The following is a 20,029-nucleotide window of genomic DNA, read 5'->3' on the forward strand; positions in this document are numbered from 1 at the left end:
CACACTCGGGAACAAAGGCGTACAAAAGGCCATTACAATCAGTAGATCTGATGTACGCAGCGAGGTGGTGAGCAACACCGTTAGCGATTCTCGGTTCTCGGGATGAACTCAATCTTCACGTTCTGAAAAGACATATCAGCTTGTTTTGCTAGTTCATCACGATGCCAGCTTGCAATCTCCAATTTCTGTCACAGTTACAAGTATCAGTGACACTTTTGCAGTTAGTTTCCAAGTAACAAGGGGTATCCAACATGGAAGCCAACTGAAGGCCTTCAAGGACTGCAATTGCTTCAGCTTCTTCAACGGTAGCACATCTCGGAATGGGGCTCCAGACCCAGGAGATTGTATTGCCTAGTCATCCATGACGATGGCTCCCCAATGAGCCGTACCATTTGCACATATGAATGAGTCGTCAGTGTTCACCTTAGCCCAGCCTAACGGGGGTTTGGTCCATTTCTAGATAGTGTATCTTTTCCTTCTTCTCTCCAAAAGCAGTCACACCCATGGGGAAGAGAAGAGACTTGCCTTTGTGGTCTGGTATCATCATACCTGCATTAACCCGTATGGTGGTGTTATAATAATTTTCTATAAAACAAGCCGAGTCATTTATCTTGGCTTTACTTTCACGAAAAATGGAATTATTTCGAAGGGTCAAGCTCTCCACCAGAGAAATAGGATTTTGCATCTCATATTGTCATCTTGGTTAGACAGAATATTCAGAGCCCACTCATGCCCGTTTCTCTAAAATCTTCCTTAGGGAGGTTCCAGAGTTTGGTCATTCACAGTCGAAGTACGCTAGCTTTGGGGCCGGCCATGGTAGCATAGTTCGATGTCGCAGATGCTACATGTAGGGATAGTACCTTTAATGATTTTTATCTCTTTGTTTGAACGGCTAAATCCTTGGAGGCAAGCTTCCAACTGAAGTTTTTAATCTTAGGTGGTGCCTTAGATTTCCAAATGAGGCCCCAAATCATTGTCTCTCCCATCGTTTGCGAGCTAGAGCTTTGTCATGGAGATTTTGAGTTACTTTCCAAAGCCAAGTGGTAGGCACTCTTAACCGAGAAGACACCATACTTGTTCAGATGCCAGGACAGGGTGTCTTCTCCAAGGATAGTAGGAATTCTGATTTTTAGGATCTCCTCAGCATCATGAGGATAAAAAGTCGATCTAATAAGGTTAACAATCCAATCATTGATTTCTTGATCAATGAGATCGACAACCCATCTAAGTCTTGATTTTGTGGGGTTTCCAGTGATTTTTAGTTTTCCTCTTGGAATCCAATTATCTCTCCAAATCATTTTCTTTTCCCATTTATAATTCTCCAGACAACACCTTGTTTGAGGAGCTCAAGGCTATGAGTGATACCTTGCCAACAAGGTGATGCATTCTTGATAAAAATAGTTGGTAGCGCCTATGGTAACATTTCTAGGTTGGACATCAAACAAAGTTACTCAGGATCTATTTGTTCAACACAATTGAGGATTGCACATTTTTCCATATCACTGGCCAAGGGAAGTGATGAAGGGTACGTGTACTTCCCGATGCTCACAGATCAAACCCTAAACAAAGATGAACATGAAGAACATGCAAAGCGAGGGGAAATACGATAAAAAATACAACAACGGGGGGGGGGGGGGGGTAAATAGTGAAGCCTACCCAACATATCAAACCCGACAACAAACACTCAATGATCAAGCCTCTGGATCTCAAAATCCAAGCCAACAATGCTCTACGTGAAACTGCTTGTACCCTTATCGGCCAGTCCACCAATCCAATTGAAACCCATTAAGGAGAGACAAGTAAGTTCCAATATCCAAAACGAGGAAGAGATTGTTTCCAATAGAATTCCTCGCAAGGGAAAGATTGAAGACAAGAAGGGGGTCTTGATACAACTTCAATAAAATACTAAGGGAGAGGTATGGGTATCCACTTGGGGTCTACTACACATGGGAGGGAAGGGATCAAAGGTCAACTCTATCTTACCATCATGTCAAACCCTAGCTCTGCAGGGGTACATGCCTTATATAGGCAAGGGGAAATGGGGTATGTGTGTAAGGATGGGTACAAGGGCGAAGCCCCTTTGACTATTGCAGGAAGGGCGCCAATCTGACAGTTGTGACGCCAGACAGTCGGGCGCTTGTCATCTTTAGGCATTGCCTTCATGCGACATGTCTTCATGGTGTTGGTCCAATCACCAGAACTCTTGTAAGAATGTACTAGACAGTCTAACAATTGCTTCAGGTAGGGAAAAGCAACACCGGACACGGGCCAGACATGTACATAACGTGTATGGCAACTCCCTGATGCTTGGTGGGCTTCATGCCTAAAAATCCCACAAGAAGGTGTTAGATAGTCTGGAGGTCTCAGAGTGATTTTTTGAACATTTGTTGTATTACTCAAATAATATTGTTTTGGTTACAATCACTCAACACTTGATCTAAAACACACTCGGGAACAAAGGCGTACAAAAGGCCATTACAATCAGTAGATCTGATGTACGCAGCGAGGTGGTGAGCAACACCGTTAGCGATTCTCGGTTCTCGGGATGAACTCAATCTTCACGTTCTGAAAAGACATATCAGCTTGTTTTGCTAGTTCATCACGATGCCAGCTTGCAATCTCCAATTTCTGTCACAGTTACAAGTATCAGTGACACTTTTGCAGTTAGTTTCCAAGTAACAAGGGGTATCCAACATGGAAGCCAACTGAAGGCCTTCAAGGACTGCAATTGCTTCAGCTTCTTCAACGGTAGCACATCTCGGAATGGGGCTCCAGACCCAGGAGATTGTATTGCCTAGTCATCCATGACGATGGCTCCCCAATGAGCCGTACCATTTGCACATATGAATGAGTCGTCAGTGTTCACCTTAGCCCAGCCTAACGGGGGTTTGGTCCATTTCTAGATAGTGTATATTTTCCTTCTTCTCTCCAAAAGCAGTCACACCCATGGGGAAGAGAAGAGACTTGCCTTTGTGGTCTGGTATCATCATACCTGCATTAACCCGTATGGTGGTGTTATAATAATTTTCTATAAAACAAGCCGAGTCATTTATCTTGGCTTTACTTTCACCAAAAATGGAATTATTTCGAAGGGTCAAGCTCTCCACCAGAGAAATAGGATTTTGCATCTCATATTGTCATCTTGGTTAGACAGAATATTCAGAGCCCACTCATGCCCGTTTCTCTAAAATCTTCCTTAGGGAGGTTCCAGAGTTTGGTCATTCACAGTCGAAGTACGCTAGCTTTGGGGCCGGCCATGGTAGCATAGTTCGATGTCGCAGATGCTACATGTAGGGATAGTACCTTTAATGATTTTTATCTCTTTGTTTGAACGGCTAAATCCTTGGAGGCAAGCTTCCAACTGAAGTTTTTAATCTTAGGTGGTGCTTTAAATTTCCAAATGAGGCCCCAAATCCTTGTCTCTCCCATCGTTTGCGAGCTAGAGCTTTGTCATGGAGATTTTGAGTTACTTTCCAAAGCCAAGTGGTAGGCACTCTTAACCGAGAAGACACCATACTTGTTCGGATGCCAGGACAGGGTGTCTTCTCCAAGGATAGTAGGAATTCTGAATTTTAGGATCTCCTCAGCATCATGAGGATAAAAAGTCGATCTAATAAGGTTAACAATCCAATCATTGATTTCTTGATCAATGAGATCGACAACCCATCTAAGTCTTGATTTTGTGGGGTTTCCAGTGATTTTTAGTTTTCCTCTTGGAATCCAATTATCTCTCCAAATCATTTTCTTTTCCCATTTATAATTCTCCAGACAACACCTTGTTTGAGGAGCTCAAGGCTATGAGTGATACCTTGCCAACAAGGTGATGCATTCTTGATAAAAGTAGTATCCATGAGATTTCCAAAGGGAAAGTATTTACCCTTAAGTAACCTAGCAAAGAGGCTATCTAGTTTGTCAAGGAGCCTCCAAGCTTGCTTTGCCAGCAGGGCTTGAAGCAGTTAAGATCTCTCAAGCACACCCCCCCTTTAGATTTCCCTTGAGTCGACTTGTCCTAGCTGGACTAGTGAATGCTTTTCTTGTCATCCTCTTCATCCCACCATAATGTTCTGGTCATACTCATTAGATCCTCACAAAGGCTAATAGAGAATTTAAAGACAGTCATGGCATGCAGGGGAATGGCCTGACCCACCGATTTTATGAGCATTTCCTTGGCAGCACTAGAAGCATACTTCTCTGCCCAATCGTTGAGTTTCTTCTTGTATCTCTCTTTAATTGGTTCAAACTTACCATTTTTCATTCTTCCATTTGGTACCGCGAGTCCCAAGTACTTTTCTTCAAAGTTGACCGAAATGTTTCCAAGAATGTTATTGATAAAATTGGTGTTGTTTGCTCTGCAGTTATTTCCAAAAAGGATTGAGCATTGATCCATAACCTTTTCCATACTTATCTAGAGCCTCTTCTATAACAATGGCCTGCTGATCTGTGGCCTCGTAGAAAATGAGGTGTCTTCCACGAAGAGAATATGAGAGATGCCCGAGGCATTCCTGGTAATTTTAAGCTCATGCAGTCTCCCACTTTTGATTTCCTTCTTGAAACAACTTGAGAATCCCTCGGTGAAAAACATGAAGGGGAAGGACAAGAGGGGATCTCCTTGTCTTAGGCCTCTGGAGAGGGAGAAGTTTTTTTTTGCAGAGCTCCATTCATCCTAACCGACTTAACGCAAGCCATCACTCTAGTGATCCAGTGGTTATCAAAACCAAGCTTAATCAATGCAGATTTTAGGAAGGCCTAGTCAACCCTATCGTAAGGTTTAGAGAGATCAAGCTTGTAGGCAAAAAAAGGTACCTTATTTATCCCTCGCATGATGAATGGTATGGATGCATTCAAAGGCCATCAGAGCCTTGTCAGCAATTTGTCTACCTTTGATAAAGGCACTCTGTTTTGAGCTCACAATTTCAGAGAGACAGGGTCGGAGGCCTCAGAGAGACAGGATCTTGAATCCTTGTGTTTCATTGGCTTCCTGCCTTTTTTAGATTCACAGGTAGACATCTCCCCGGTTCTATTTATATCATAAACGAAGCTAGTGTTCAGATCATCCAAAGTTAAAACAAACGAGTATCAGCAGCTAAAGTCTTAATCTGGAGCATTGGCTTCCTGCCTTGCTCTCATAGTCTTTGAACTTGCGTCTGGCTTGCTGGTCAAGGCACCATCAGTGGTACCTTCTCTTGAAAAATTCTTACGTTTGGAGATGATGGCCTACAGCATGGACCTTAGGGCGCAATGTACATGATGTTGAATGCATCATAGTTGCCGCCTTTCCCAAGTTCGAGTGGATCTTGCCTTCTTCTTGCTGACTCCTGAACGAATGGGGGAAGGTACCTTGATCTGGCAGCCTTGGAGTCATGGCAGTGCGGTGAAGTCTTGATTTGATAAGATCCATGCCCCATAACCGCTGGATCACCCTGTACCCACCCCGTGGTATTGCTAACGTTTTTGGCAATTGGCTAAATGGGGTGGATTCCAGGTATAAGACGATTATCCGGGTGGGAGCGATTACAGTTGTATGGTCGCTTTGGCTTTGTAGAAATGACAAGGTTTTTAATGATAAAAATTATTCTCTTATGCAGGTTATGTACTGGTGTACCGCTATGCTTCGTTTATGAGCGCCGCTTCAACACTTCGAGGACCGAGACCTTTTTATGGATGTGTCTACACGGTTGGAGAAGATGGCCAAAGAATTTATTTCCCAACATGGGTGGCTGCATAGCCGTAGGATAGAAGCCAATAGAGCTGGAGACTAGTTGCCTTTTTTATTTTGTTTATTTTTGGGAAACTTTTATTTGGATATTGGATTCTTAAACGGTTGTGTGCATCTTAGCTATGCAGAGGCTGAGTGTAATGCTTGAAACATCGAGTAATAAAACACCCTTTATCGAAAAAAAATATCTCACTATTAATGGCAGAACTTTGCCAGGCAAGTATTTGTGGCCGAAGCATCTTAGGCCGTTTGGCATGTTTTTGAGTGTGAAGTTGTAGATGATACGTCGGATTCCTAAGATCGGAATGTAGGCACACAGAAATCGTTATTTTTGTCATTCTTCCTCGTCAGCATCAGCATCATGATCATTCCAAACAAACCCCAAAACTCGGTGCTTAAAAAACCTCCCAAGATTAGGCATTTTTAACTTTCCGCCAGCAAGATTTACAAAATGTCCTATACAAACTAGGAAACGAAATTCTGAACAAATAAAAGAATCGCTATGTCCTCAAAAGAATGAACCAATGGCTAGCTACTCCACGAAGCCGATCACGAAAGCCGAACGAGTCACCGGACGGAGGACACGGCGCGGGCGAGCGTGCACGCGGCAAGCGCCGACGACGTCGCCGGCCCGGCGCCGGCGGCGGTCATCCACGGCAGCACGCCCTCGTCCGCCTTCCACACGCCGTCGTCGAAGTTGCGCGCGTAGCCCTCCGAGTCGTACCCGCACGCGACCCTGCCGTGCCTCCTGCCCCGCGCCCGCACCAGCAGCAGCATCCTCCTCGCCGGCGCCCACCGCCCCTGCCGCCGCGCCGAGCACAGCCGCGCCAGGCTCCGCCTCACCGCCGCCCATGCCCCACCTCGACTCCGGCTCTCGGGCCCGGACGACAGGGACAGCCTCTCGTACGACGTGACGCCCATGGCGGACGATCGAGCGAGCTAGCAGCGGCGAACGAGTGGTAGCCGACGCTTGCACGTAGTACGTTGAGCGAGCAAGGGAGGACGGAGTGGTGGAAAGTGGAGTAGTGGACTCGCTGGAGGCTGGGTGGTTTTATAAACTTGGCAGCCATCGCGACGGACGCGCATTTCATCGGCGTGTTCTCTCCCGGCCGTTTCCTTGTTGCCGTCGGCCGAGCTGGACTGAGCCAATGCGGGCCCTCGCCCACACGTCTGGGACGAAGACCGTTTCTCTGCTTGCCCAGCTACCAAAATGGGCCAGCCGTTAATTGCATTCCAAGGATTAACAACAAATGATTGTATCCCAAGGTGGCATATTGGCAGCATCTCCCTTCACCAAACCCTCGTCTGTAAACTAATCCCTAAAAAAAGTTGTCAAAAGTACAATAATCCCTAAAACAACGCGTTTATATAAACAAAACAAAGTTTGGTAAAGTACACTGGCTGCTTGATCGCATTTGCTGGATTAAACCGAGCAAAGGCGCCAGTTGCCGCGCGCTAAGCTTTGTTTAGAAGAAAAGGTTACGAAAAATATCACTACTGGTTTTCCAAGGTTGTTAAGAAACAGGGAGCATTGTTTATCGCATCAGTTGGCACGAATTTGTGGAAGCTGTGATCGAGGGGCCTGCTGACAGCTTCTTAGCATCCAATCAGCTGGAACATCGGCATGATATGCTTATACTAGTGGTGTGCCATAAACTAATTTTGGCGTAATGATGCTGGAACATTCAGCGCAAGCACTGAAGCTGGTCTAGTGGTTAACGACTTCGATAGTTATAGCAAGCTGGGACGGTGTACCAGGCAACGACAACTGACGGGCGAGCCTCCGATCGTCCATCAGCTAAGACCCACCGCAGTTGTTCTGGATTACCCATAATGCACACAGGCACAAAGTGTTACCTCCGCATTACCTAGCTAGCACTATGTATTTATTATTACTGTGTTCACAAACATTTTCCAGAACTTCCTGTACACAATGAACAAAATTGAATCAAACCACTGCTCGGCGTTGGTAATTCAGTATGGATCTATCTCTAGTCCAGTACAGCCAAGTTCATCCCTCATTTCTTTGCCTTGGAGAAGCGAAGGCACCTGTACTTCTCGCCGCTAACTGTGATCTCGAGGGCTCCGTCTTGGTTGTCTTGATTGGAAGCGGTTCCCATGAGGACGCTCTTTTCCTTCTCCAGGTTCTCCTTCTCCATCTTCAGCCTCGCCTCCTGCCGCGCGATCTCGGCCTGTCAAAGATGAGACTGCTGAATAAGTTGTGCTACATTATACTCCATTAGAAAAGACTGCGGGTGCTATCATTTCATTTGTTAAGGAATGGATATGCTTTTGGATTTACCAGACACAGTTTACTTTCTGGTCTGTCAAAAATTCTTGGTAAACATCAAAGAAGGCCCCGTTTAAATTTGTTCTAACGAAGTTCAAATAATGTGGCCAGATCGAGCAAATGTGTTCTAACTTATCCTGCTCTTAATATGACAAAAGATAGTCATTGTAACAAGGCTCACTCACTGCACTAATACATAGCCTAACATCAAAGTAGTTGATGATGATGAACTAGAAAGCAACCAAATGATCAAGCTCCTACTTTTTCTATATAAGAAGTTATAGCTAGAAAGATAATCAATAATATACCTGCATTCTTGGACATTTTTTGCAGGTGCACATGTTATACCATGTTTATAACTTTTTTTGGATACTTTTATTTAGATGCAAGAATGTGACTTTGAGTTTCTGAAATTGAGCGCACCCATCAATACAAGCCAATAGTGCTTTGTATTCTTATAACATACAGTTTAAACATTGTCCAGAATATTGCCCAATCAATTAATAATGCTCAGACAACACCATCTCTTATGTTATCAGTTATCACAACAAAATATACACTTGTATACTACTATCTCAATGACAGGTGCAGATCCTCTGACATAAGTCGGATGACTTTTGGCTCGCTGACATGTGGGACAATCAGCTGAGGGGCCCACGTATCAGCCACTCAAAGTTACTCTGACTCATCTCAGAAAATAGCTAGGACCTGAGTCTACCATTCAGTATTTCTATGAGTTGCTAACCAGATCATCTGGACAGAAGCACAATGTGCTGAGATATAAGTATAACCATATTAGTGATGAAAGTAGCTAAACAAGAAAGGAGAAAATCCAAAGGGATGCATTCAACATAGCAGTGAAGCAACAATGAGAGACACTTCTATATGCGCTATTATGCAAGAAACCAGATATGACCATAAGAACACTCCGGTGGAATCCCAATTCAAACATGAACTGACCCACAATTTTTTCCCCCGGGTAACCGGCAGGAGCGCTACCATCCAAATAGAGGGAAAAAAGTTTGTTACAGGTACGAACAAGTGTATTGGGCTGGATGCACAAGGACTGCCCAAATAAAATAAAAAAATAGGTCGAATACAAATTTTAAGTATGTATTAATCTTCTGCTGACGCGCAGCGATATTAGTAATAAATTAAAGCATAGCCTTACTCCTATGTCAAGGTAATCAGATGCACAGGCTCACAATTTTGAATCAACACAGCATCACTCAGGATATTCTAGCTTAGCAGTTGAGAAACTATGACAATTTTTCGATATTAGTAAAAAATTAAAGCATAGCCTTACTCCTATGTCAAGGTAATCAGTTGCAAAGGCTCACAATTTTGAATCAACACAGCATCACTCAGGATATTATAGCTTAGCAGTTGAGAAACTATGACAATTTTTCGAGCCAGGGTTCCCCCTTTCCCATTACATAAAACTGAAAACTATGACTAGGTGGAGTAGTCCACTCCCATCAATACTGCATATTACTCTGATCATACAGCCTTACTCCTATGTTATATTGCATACTTATAACATACAGTTCAAACATTTGTCCAGAAAATTGCCTGATTAACTAAATAATGCTTTGCAAGCAAAAAAAACTAAATAATGCTCAGACATCACCATATCTTCTATTATCAGTAATTACAACGCAAGATACACTTGGACAGTACCATCTCAATGACACCCTTTATTATGGTAATCAATGAAAAAAATAGCGCGCTAACATAAATAGCGTGGGCTTCAGAAAAACGCTATAGACGCTATAGCGTGCTAATAGCGTGCTATTTTTCAAAATAGCGTTTAACAAAAAAAATGAAAATTCAGGATTTCAGCATATATATAATAATAGATATAGCACTCTGCAGCTATTAAATCTCGGATATGATATTTTGCAGCCAAACATCAACCAGAGATTGTTCACATAGTCCATAACTTGATATGACATAGTCTCAAAATCATAAACCATAGTTCAAATTCACATTGTCCCGAACTAGAAGGATTGGAGGAGGGGAACGGAGGCACGGGGTGAAGGCGTGAAGGTGAAGCTAGGCGTGGTCGCTTACCATCGATTGACAGAGGAGAAGGGGGGTGAAGCTGCGCCATCACGTCGTCGCCTGCCGGGCAGAGCAGGTGACAAGGAGTTGGGGAGTGTGCGATCTAAGCTTTATAGTCTAGGGTTGCCTAGATTATAGGGATTCAGGATATGCAAGTGGGTCAAAAGGTGGAATGGGCTACTAAAAACTACTCTGCAAAATAGCGTGCTATGCGGAATAGCGAATAGCATCAAATAGCGTGAAATAGCACGTCTTTAGCGCGCATAGCGTCATAGCGTGCCTAGAATGCATAGCGTAGCGTTCAACTCGCAAATACGCTATAGCGCCGCTATTAGCGTGAAATAGCGCGCTATTTTTTTCATTGATGGTAATAAGTAACCACTCAGTATTTCTTTGACTTACTGACCAGATCATTATCCATGGACAGAGACATAACCCCATTAGGGACGACAGTAACTAAGCATGTAAGGATAACAACCCAAATGGATCCCATTCAAGTGTAGTACTGAAGTCACAAAGGGAGAGTCAGGTATCTTCGACTGGCACCAATCATGCAAGAAACCAGACAAGCCTTTCCGAAATAGAAGCACAATGTGCTGAATCATAACCAGATTAGTGATGGCAGTAACTAAACATGTAAGTAGAACAAGTCAAACGGGTGCATTCAAATCAGTAGTGAAGCAAGAAGGAGAGACAGGGATGTCTTCGGCTGGCGGTTGTCATGTCATAAACAGGATATGACAAATTCAAACATGGACCGAGCTACAAATTTATACAGTATATTCTGAAGAAATCTTCTGCCCACTCACAACGATATAGCTGTGATGGTAGTAATAAATTAAAGCAGTCTTACTCCTATATTAGGGTAATCAAATGCTTAGGCTCAAAATTTTGCATCAACACCACATCACCCAGGATCTATCGGTTTAGCAATTGAGAAACTATGGTATTTTCCGAACCAGGATTTCCCCCTTCCAATACTTAGAATTGAAAGCTATGACATCAGAAGGAGTAGTGCCACTCCCATCAGGCCATCACTACTGCATAATGCACTGATCATACCACCAAACTTTGTGACTGGGTAAGAACCTGACTTTGCATTAAAGGTCATTTACCCAAAACCGTAACCAGTATGCCTGAACCTCACACCTCAAAGATCACCTCACAGTGGAAAGAAGATATCAGTAAAACAGGTAGGTGGGAAATTTTCTTCCAAAAGCGCAGTGGTTACTGATTAATCAACACCTACCATAACAAAAAAAAAAAATCTATTAACTGAACTTCCTAACTTCTTAGGCTAATATTTTAGATTTCTTTCACAGATAGAGATTATTGATAGAGCTCAAATGCACCAGCATTCAGCAACCTGTCTCTGAAGTCTTAAGATATATCGACGCCACCAAATAATTCATTCGACACCCAGCTATATGCACGCAGATGATTTGGACTGACGGGGAAGGAGGAAGGAACGGGGCTCCTACCTCGCGGCGGGAGAGCTCTGCCTTCCAGGCGGCCTCCCTCTCGGCGACCTCGCGCTCGCGCTCCTCGATGTAGCTCTGCATCTCCCGCTCCTTCATGATCCGGTCCTGGATGTCCGCGTCCAGCGCCTCCTGCAGCTCCTTCACGAACCTGTCCACCACCGCCTTGATCCGCACCGACATCTCGCCCCTCCTAATCTAAAATTCTCAATCCTCCTAATCTACACCGCGACGGAGCTCCTCCTCTCGCCTCCACCTACTGTCTCCACCCTCCGGCGATCCCCATGGGCGGCTGGCGAGGTTGGTGGGCGCCGCAAGTCTCGTGCCAAGATGGTGTCTTCGCTTGGCCGACTTCGTTTGGGCGCTAGCGCTTGTGTTGTGTGGAAGACAAGAGGCGGGACCCAGTGACAGTGACTGGGCCCCACAATTTGCACGCCTCCTTGATCTCCCAGTCGTCTCCTCCTCTTGAAGACGTATCACCAGAAATCCGTCAGCTTCTCCTGAAAACGTACAAGCAACCCCACAAACTTCAGGGTGGCTTGCTATCTGCAACAGCAACAGGATTAGCAGCAACAGGCCAACAGCACAGGAAAAATGGCCAAGAAAAAGAAGAAGAGCAGAAACAGCAAAAGCACAGCAATCTGCAGCGGCAACAGGACTAGCAACAACACCAGCAGCAGATAGAAAAATCGCAAAAAAAAAAAGAAAAGAAAATCAGGAACATCACAGCCATAGCCAACAGAGCATAGCAAATGCCAAATGTGCATAATTTTTCATGACATAAATTAAACACGACGACATAGTAATAATCCGACTACAATAAACGACACCTAATGATAACAATAATGATCCACGACGACAGAATTAACATCTAAAATAGTCTCGACACACTGAATTACACTAGATAGTAACATCTAGTTGCAGACTTCTACGAACTGAGGGTCAAGCTGTCACTGATGCTAGGCAGAGGCTCACTTCCAGGACATGCTGGACAGGCCACCCTGCTGGCTGTTGTTGCTGTTGCTGGCAGTGGCTGTGGCCGCGCCGCCCTGGTTCATCGGGCTCCCTGGACCACCGGAGGACTCGCTCAGCGTGCCCCTGGATGGTGGGCTGCTCGGCCCCATCCCGACGCCGATAGGCACGGGCGCGATCGGCGCGAGTTTTGGTGGCGCTGATGCAGGTTCTGGTGGCGCGGCGTGTTGCTTCTTCGCCTTCTTTTCACCAGTGTCCGGGCTGAAGCTTCCCACCACAATCTGTTCATGTAAGCACGGTGGTTAGTCATTTTTGCACTGTACTAATAGAATAGTAGCTCGCTGTAAGAAAAAGTCTAAAACTTAGGTATCATTACAGTTTTAGACAGAAAAGAAGAGGTACAGACCTGTATAGGAGTACAGGCGATCAGCACTCCAGCGACTCCGCCACCCAAGACACGCCCGTCAGGACCTGCTAGCGAAACGCTCAGCCCACCGGTTCGGGTACGATGGCCTCCCATCTCTTGAACCAGGAACGATCCAGACAGTGAAAGTATCTCGAATCGGCCCTGCAGCAGAAAATAAAAACAACCATCGGTTACTAACCTGTCTTCAAGAAACCATCTACAGTGACTATATTACAACAGAACTATTACTCCACTTTGATCAGGTTTCTCATAATCATGATTTACAATATAAGGAATCTTGTATTAGTAACTCCTGCAGTGCTAAGCAATTTCCATTTCACGGAAAGAGCTGTATCATCTTGATAGGTTCTTACAATCAAATGTACTTACCTCGTATGTGGCCGTTCCACCTGAAGTAGCAGCTTGCCGAAGACTCACATTTGATATGGCACCATTTGCTGAAAGGACGCAGATTCCTCGACTTCCCTGCTGAGAGAATGCCATAATCTTTGCAGCTACATCCTGAAAAAAAAAACAGTATTCAAGTCATATTCCACGAGAAAACTATGATCATAAAATGATTCTACTTTAGTCTTGTATCTACGTTCAATTAAATGTGCCAAATGTTTGTATAGAGTATGGTGCAAATATTTTCATATGAAGAGAACTGAAAGTCCTTAAAATGGCAGGAAAACTAACAAGATGAGTAACTGAGGATCCTGATTTGTTTCTAATTTCCAGCAATATGCAGTGATAGATGTTCAATAAGATATATCACATATCAGAAGATGTAGGCCAAGTGAATAAAACGCCACACATGTAGTAGATCAAAGGATCGTAGGGTGTACATCACTATACAGGCATTATATTTACACAAGATTACAGGAGAAATTGCATTGACCTAATGTCAGTCCCAGAAGTGTATGATGGTAGCATAAGAATATAACACCATATTTTATCACAAGTTCAGTGGATATACCATAAAAATAGAAAACTGTTGGTGTGTGCTCAGAAAAACACCCCCAAAAATAGACTCTCTCTGTCTATAAAATGATCTCGGAGATTTGTTCAAATTCAGATGTATCTATACACTAAAGATTGTCTAAATACATTTAAATTTAGACAAACTTTTGGCATCCTTTTATGGACAGAGGTAGTATATGATCAAAGGCATTGCTATAATGCATAGATTGATGCAAAGATAGTCTGATGATATATTCCCAAGTGAAAGACGGTAATGATACTACAAATGGTAAACATCACTGTAGAACTGAAGCTAAAACAATCTAACATGAATACTGCATAACCAAAATGACATATTGCCTCATCCTTTACTAGAAGCTGAATGGAATAGTTGAAATGGTTGGGGAATCTTTACCTCTCCAGCTTGAGCATGAAGAACATGAGCTGTAAATCCAGCTCCTGCTAAAGCTGCAAAATAGTAAAATTCAATCAGTGTTTGAGAATAATAATAATAATTCATCAAGAACATGACCAAATATGCATCCACAGAACTCAAAAGAAGCAGGATCAGACAGTTTGAAATTTCAGTTCAAAATAGACGTATAAGACTTCAGTTATATTGATGTAAACTTCAGCTCAAGAATAAAACACTCCAATACTACAAAGGATTCCTTAACTATGCATTTCATAAAAAAAAACACTGCAAGAATTCTTGCCTATATGACATTTATTTACTCTAATAAAGAAGAGGCGCCTGTTGAAAAAGCTGGAAGGGTATGAAAGTAATTTCCTGACCAATCGACGTGCAGTCTGCACACGGTACATCATTCCAGATCTAGTCAAAGCTAATCAGACAACCCTGAGAAAGTCCAGAGCCTAGGCAGTAATTTTGCAATTTCTAAAATGATAAATCAAATTGGAAAAGTGCAGGGAAATTATTCCTCTAATTTCGCCCTTCCTGAACTTCAAAACAGTAATTAAACTTCTACAGAAAAAAATGGAGAAGTTTAGGGAGATTTTACCAATGAAATCCAGAGGAGACGGTGGCGGCTTGGGCTTGTTGGTGGAGCCCTTCGGCCGTCCCCTCTTCTTCATCCCTACCGGCGCCACCCCCAGCGCAGTGCCCGCCGCCGGCATAGGAGACGGCGAGAAAGGCCCAAAAGTGCCGGGCGCCGGCTCCGCGGGGTTGGGCACAGGCACCAATGCCAGCGCCATGGAGCCGTCGTCGCCGTACTTCCTTGGCCGGCCGCGCTTCTTCTTGGCTGAGTCATCCATGCTGTTCACCAGGAAAGCCGGCGAGCCATTGCCTCCTGCGGCAGCCGAGTCGGGGACAGGCGCCCCGCCGCCCACGGGCTGGTACGTCTCCGTCGGCGGCGGAGCTGAGCTCACCGGCGCGAAGAAGGGAGTTCCGTCCGGGCCGTAAGCCATGCGCATGGTGCCATGCATGGGGCCGGAGGACGGCGGCGTGGGCGGGCTATTGGGCAGCCCGAACGGCTCCCTCCCCGCCATCACTCCTTGCTGCTCCGCCGACGCCCTCACCTCCATCATTCCTCAACAGAGCAGAAGCAGAAGCAGAGCTCCTACTCAGAAGAAACAAGCTCAAGAACTATAATAAAACCATAAACCCCGCGCCGCACAGAGCTCGAAATCTTTAGCGACGAACACAAGAGCTCGGAGTTTACAGCTTGTGTATCTTGGAATGGGTGGAAAGAAGCCGCAAATGACGGGAAAACGGAAAAGAAAATGGGAGGAATAAACGGCAAACCAGAGAGAAATGGAAAAATAATGCGGAGTGGTTTTAAATCTAAGCCTGGGTAAGAGGATTTGTCAAATAAATAAAGCACAGAAATTGCAGATCCCCGGCTGAGCAAAGGAGCAGCAAATTCACCGAGAAACTGCCACAAATCAGGATAATACCGCGGAAATACAGGCAAAAGACAAGAAAATAATCAGGAAAATGATGGCGAGAATGAAGCGGAGCTCGGTTGCGCACTCGTAAGCGGAAAGACGGAGCTCAGGAGTCCTCGCAGGCCACTCAAACAGCTACAAACAGGGGAGAGGGGGAGAAATTTGGGGATTTCGCTTATCTCCTACGTAATTTCCTCTCACGAGCTCTCTCCACCTATTTTTTCTTTTCTTTGTTTTGCTTTTCTTAACTCCCCTCCCCTCACGTAATCTTTTGGGAAAAGAAAAAAGTTTTAAATTGGGGGATTAAAATAGGCAGGTAAGTGAAGCACGTCAGGATTGCATTGGTAAGGGTCTACATAATTTGACCCCAAGTGCTTATTATATTTACTTTGTGACCTCCCCTCCTTTTGGCTTTATCCGACCCTGTATTTTTCTTTTGATGTTGTCTGTTTTTCACTGTGCACATGGACCTAACCAAAGCCACCCCTTCCTAACACCACATGCCAACTGGCTGCCAAAACCATAAATTAGCTAGCATTCATTTGTTTGACCAGACTCACATGTATTTCAAAAATCATGACCAGATTCATATGTTTTCCAAACAGTTTCACTAGGCTCATATGTCTTTCCAATGATTACCCTAGTTTAGTACTTTTGAAAGGTATTTCGACTAATAATTTTTTATATCGATTTTGACCAAATAAAATTGTTATCTAATAGACCTGACCATAATCATAAGTTTTACATACGTTTTAACAAGATTAATATGTTTTACAAAGTTCACTACATGGGATTATTTTTAGTTTTCTTACATTTGACCAGATCCACAGTTCTATACATAATTTAAGAAAACCTATAATTTGGAAATTCTTTGACTAGATTATCATGATTTGGCATAGCAGAAAAGATAAAAGTGGCCGCGCAAACCTCACCCTTACATGCAATTTTTGAACTCTACTTTTTATGTCTCACCTGACATCTCTGCAACAAGAAACTAAGAAACGCATAATTGTCACTTGTGGTTCATCTGGATCTCAACATAGTAGTCACCAAATAAGTTGTGCCATAAATCAACCAAAAACCTAGCATGTATGAGAAGAAGAGGGGGCATTGACATACCTAAATTTGACCAGATGGCGATGGCAAGGCAATAGGAAAGTGAGATGGTTGTAGCTCGAATGGAAGGGTGGGTCGGGGATGAATGATGGTGTCCATTTATATAAGAGTTGGGGGCGCTATAAGGAGAAATTATTAATTATAAAGGAACAAGTTAAGATAAAGCGACAAAAGTCATTGAATACTAATTGAACGCGGCATTTCCATTTCATATTGAATTAAATGTGTTAAGAGATAACTAGGTGTGTTACACGGTTTTTAATTGTTTGCATCAATTTGTTCCAAAGTTAGGCATTATCTAAAACCGTATTTTCAGCAAAGCCACACATAAAGCCAAAGTCTACAATATTACAAGGAAGGCTTTTAAGATTACGATCTTTATATTTTGGTCCTAGGCATGGCTTTTACAATTACTCTTCTTCATACATTGCGATACGTTATAGATTTCTTCACATTGTCGCTTATCTTCTCAATTAATAGACCGCGAAAAGAGGGGGAAACCTCCTTTGTGGTGGGTGTATTATATGTTCTTTGGGTGTTCTTAAAAAATCTTGCATAGGTGAAAGCTCTTTATGTTCCTAAAGATTGATATCTTGATATATATGGGTCTTTACTTTTTAATAAGTGAAAATGTGTATACATATAAATGCTCCATCTTGTCATATTATGTAAATCACTACGCCACGCCAAGAAAGTAAGTACACAGTAAGAAGCTACTCCTTCGTTCTCTGTGCCACCGCAGTTGTACAAAAAGTTGCCGAAGTGTAACACCCCTGAGAATAAGACCTCGGGAAGGGTAGATGGCAAGTCTGTGCATTTGCATAGCATGCATCTTGAAAACACTAACACTGGAAAACTTTATGCTTTTATCTTCAAGAATCAAAGTGATCAAATTTGAACTCCAATATTCAAATTGACCAAAGCCACACACCAGGATTTGAAATTCAAATTTAGACATGACCTTCGAGAATTTTTTAAAATGTGGGGTCAACTAAATTTGAAAACACAAACCTATTTACTTTGTGTGTTAAACCTTGTGTGATAATAAATTTAACCTTAATAAAACATTTCTAAATTTTAAATTCAAAATTGAGGTTTGGATTTCGTCATACTTAAATTCAAATTATTCAAATAAAAAACTTAATTCTTTAATTAAAATATTCCAAAATAACCATCTCAAACTATAATTAACAATCTCAAACTCAAACTCAATCATCTGCACCACACAAATTCATAATAAACTTCAAATTTCAACATTTGAATTTAAATAATAAGGGGTAGATTGAAATATTCATAACTAAAAATAGAAAAAATAGAATAATACAAACTTAGTATCCAAATTCTCATAATCAACTATCAATTCTCAAACTATTACAAAGTCATTTACAAGTTGGATTATACGTAAATAAAAATAATAGGAAAATGGCCTAAAATGCAAACTAGAACTATAAAACCCTAAAACCGTGTCTAGCATATCCTACACTACTCAACTACAACAGCATCAACACCACATCACCACCTTGATCATCATCACTTGGTCAACACCATCAGCAACACCATTTCCATCACTGATCCTTGATCAACACTTGATCATTTCCTTGACCTGCACAAACACTAGAAATCAAGATTATTATTAAAATTTTGGATTGACCCTAAGGAGAATCCATTTTAATATAGGTTCCAAGTTTCTGTCCCCGGAAAATACTCATTGTAGTGGGTTCAAACAATAGTAGAAAAAAAGAATCCATTAGAACTAAGAATTTTGGGGTATAAAACAATCATAGCTGCTAACATTAGTAACTTGGTAGAGACTAATGCTAGGAAGAGCCACAGATAGATAGCAGAAGTAACCAGTAGCATCTAGCAAGAACCACTAGTAGTAAATATTCACCTTGAGAAAGTAGAATTTACAGGAAAAATAATCCCGAGAATCAATATCTCTAGGAACAATATGAGAAAATTTCCAGGAATCAAATGAATCAATTCTAAAAAAAATACAAACAGTCTGCTAGTAACTCGCAATAGTTTGGATCCATAGACAAAACAAAGCAAATAAAAATCATTATGAACAATTACTAATTCTAGACACCATCCAATAAAATCCTAGGCCAATACATTATTTGTAATTCAAACATCTTCAAACAAATAAATCATTAAAAATCCAAGAAATAATTTTTGGGACTTGATATGAATAAAAAACATACTACACATCTGGCGCTGTCCAAATTTAGCTAGTGGATAGGAAACCAAGAAACCAGGCCGACATGCCTAAATAGGCAGATCACTAGAATTTCACTTGTTGTTTTAGTTAACCACGGAATCCATCTCCCCTAGCACATAAACCCAACATAGATAGTAGGTTTACATAGAGTCATCACATTGCAGGGTACACATGTCACCAGCACATCCCACAAGCTAGCGTGTAAATAGTTGAGCTCTTACACATCTAGAATCTCAACTCACACTTTAGTCTTGGGCTGAAAATACATACAAACATAGTAGAGAGAGATATGAGAGCAAGATGAAGCAAGGAGGAGCTGAAGGAGAAGGGTAAGCCAGGAGTTAATCAGTTGTTCATCAAGAGCCAGGAATAAGAAGTGCTTAGTCTACAAATGTTGTAGTTAAAGCCCTTAGGATAGAGTCTTATAATAGAGACTCTAGAATGGAATTTTTAACGGATCGGTAGTGCATTATCAAGGCATACACACATGAATTTGCTAGTGACAACAAACACATGAACCACTCTATATTAACCAGGGTTATCAGTATCGAGATACCAAAAATTATCATTTTCTTGTCAGCAGTATTGTATCATAGAATCGAATCATAGTATGACAATACGATGAAATTCTATTTTATTAAAAATTATGTATACATATTCATAATATACATGAAATAAATTTAAATTTAATCTTTAATTTGAAGTTTGAGCATATTATATGTCTTTCATGAAGTCTAATGATGTATTTAAGTAATATAAATATGGGCTAACTTATGTAATGCATGATAAAAGTAATAATTACGAACCCACAAAAAATGTGTAAGCTTGATGGTCAGTACAAATGGATAGCTAGTTGACTGCTTTCTTGCACATACAAACTCCCTATCAAACCCAT

The 20,029-nt window shown here is 42.3% G+C and overlaps 3 protein-coding genes across 3 annotated transcripts; all 3 read right to left on the reverse strand.

Annotated features, from left to right (window-relative positions):
• Positions 1-6,111: 6,111 nt before the first annotated feature.
• LOC127298259 (uncharacterized) lies at positions 6,112-6,753 on the reverse strand. Its single transcript, XM_051328166.2, has one exon. It carries the CDS (start codon positions 6,635-6,637, stop codon positions 6,284-6,286), a length of 354 nt encoding a protein of 117 aa, XP_051184126.1. The 5' UTR covers positions 6,638-6,753; the 3' UTR covers positions 6,112-6,283.
• An 816-nt stretch (positions 6,754-7,569) lies between these two features.
• LOC127302120 (uncharacterized) lies at positions 7,570-11,924 on the reverse strand. Its single transcript, XM_051332478.1, has 2 exons — positions 11,552-11,924; positions 7,570-7,908 (listed from the first exon to the last, which is right to left on the reverse strand). Exons 1-2 carry the CDS (start codon positions 11,729-11,731, stop codon positions 7,735-7,737), a joined length of 354 nt encoding a protein of 117 aa, XP_051188438.1. The 5' UTR covers positions 11,732-11,924; the 3' UTR covers positions 7,570-7,734.
• Positions 11,925-12,294: 370 nt separating this feature from the next.
• Positions 12,295-16,135, reverse strand: LOC127302119 (AT-hook motif nuclear-localized protein 10). Its single transcript, XM_051332476.2, has 5 exons — positions 14,912-16,135; positions 14,305-14,357; positions 13,317-13,448; positions 12,927-13,088; positions 12,295-12,801 (listed from the first exon to the last, which is right to left on the reverse strand). Exons 1-5 carry the CDS (start codon positions 15,435-15,437, stop codon positions 12,520-12,522), a joined length of 1,155 nt encoding a protein of 384 aa, XP_051188436.1. The 5' UTR covers positions 15,438-16,135; the 3' UTR covers positions 12,295-12,519.
• Positions 16,136-20,029: the final 3,894 nt, after the last annotated feature.

The sequence above is a fragment of the Lolium perenne genome, chromosome 5, assembly GCF_019359855.2.
Source record: "Lolium perenne isolate Kyuss_39 chromosome 5, Kyuss_2.0, whole genome shotgun sequence".
NCBI classification, from domain to species: domain Eukaryota; kingdom Viridiplantae; phylum Streptophyta; class Magnoliopsida; order Poales; family Poaceae; genus Lolium; species Lolium perenne.

Bases quoted from the DNA above. Each gene is read 5' to 3' on its own strand.
- LOC127298259 (XM_051328166.2), bottom strand. From the start codon at position 6,637: ATGGGCGTCACGTCGTACGAGAGGCTGTCCCTGTCGTCCGGGCCCGAG.
- LOC127302120 (XM_051332478.1), bottom strand. From the start codon at position 11,731: ATGTCGGTGCGGATCAAGGCGGTGGTGGACAGGTTCGTGAAGGAGCTG. The intron at 7,909-11,551 runs GTAGGAGCCCCG...CATCTTTGACAG, and splicing joins CAGAGCTCTCCCGCCGCGAG to GCCGAGATCGCGCGGCAGGA.
- LOC127302119 (XM_051332476.2), bottom strand. From the start codon at position 15,437: ATGATGGAGGTGAGGGCGTCGGCGGAGCAGCAAGGAGTGATGGCGGGG. The intron at 13,089-13,316 runs GTAAGTACATTT...TTTCTGCTGCAG, and splicing joins GTGGAACGGCCACATACGAG to GGCCGATTCGAGATACTTTC. The intron at 12,802-12,926 runs GTCTGTACCTCT...TTACATGAACAG, and splicing joins TCGCCTGTACTCCTATACAG to ATTGTGGTGGGAAGCTTCAG.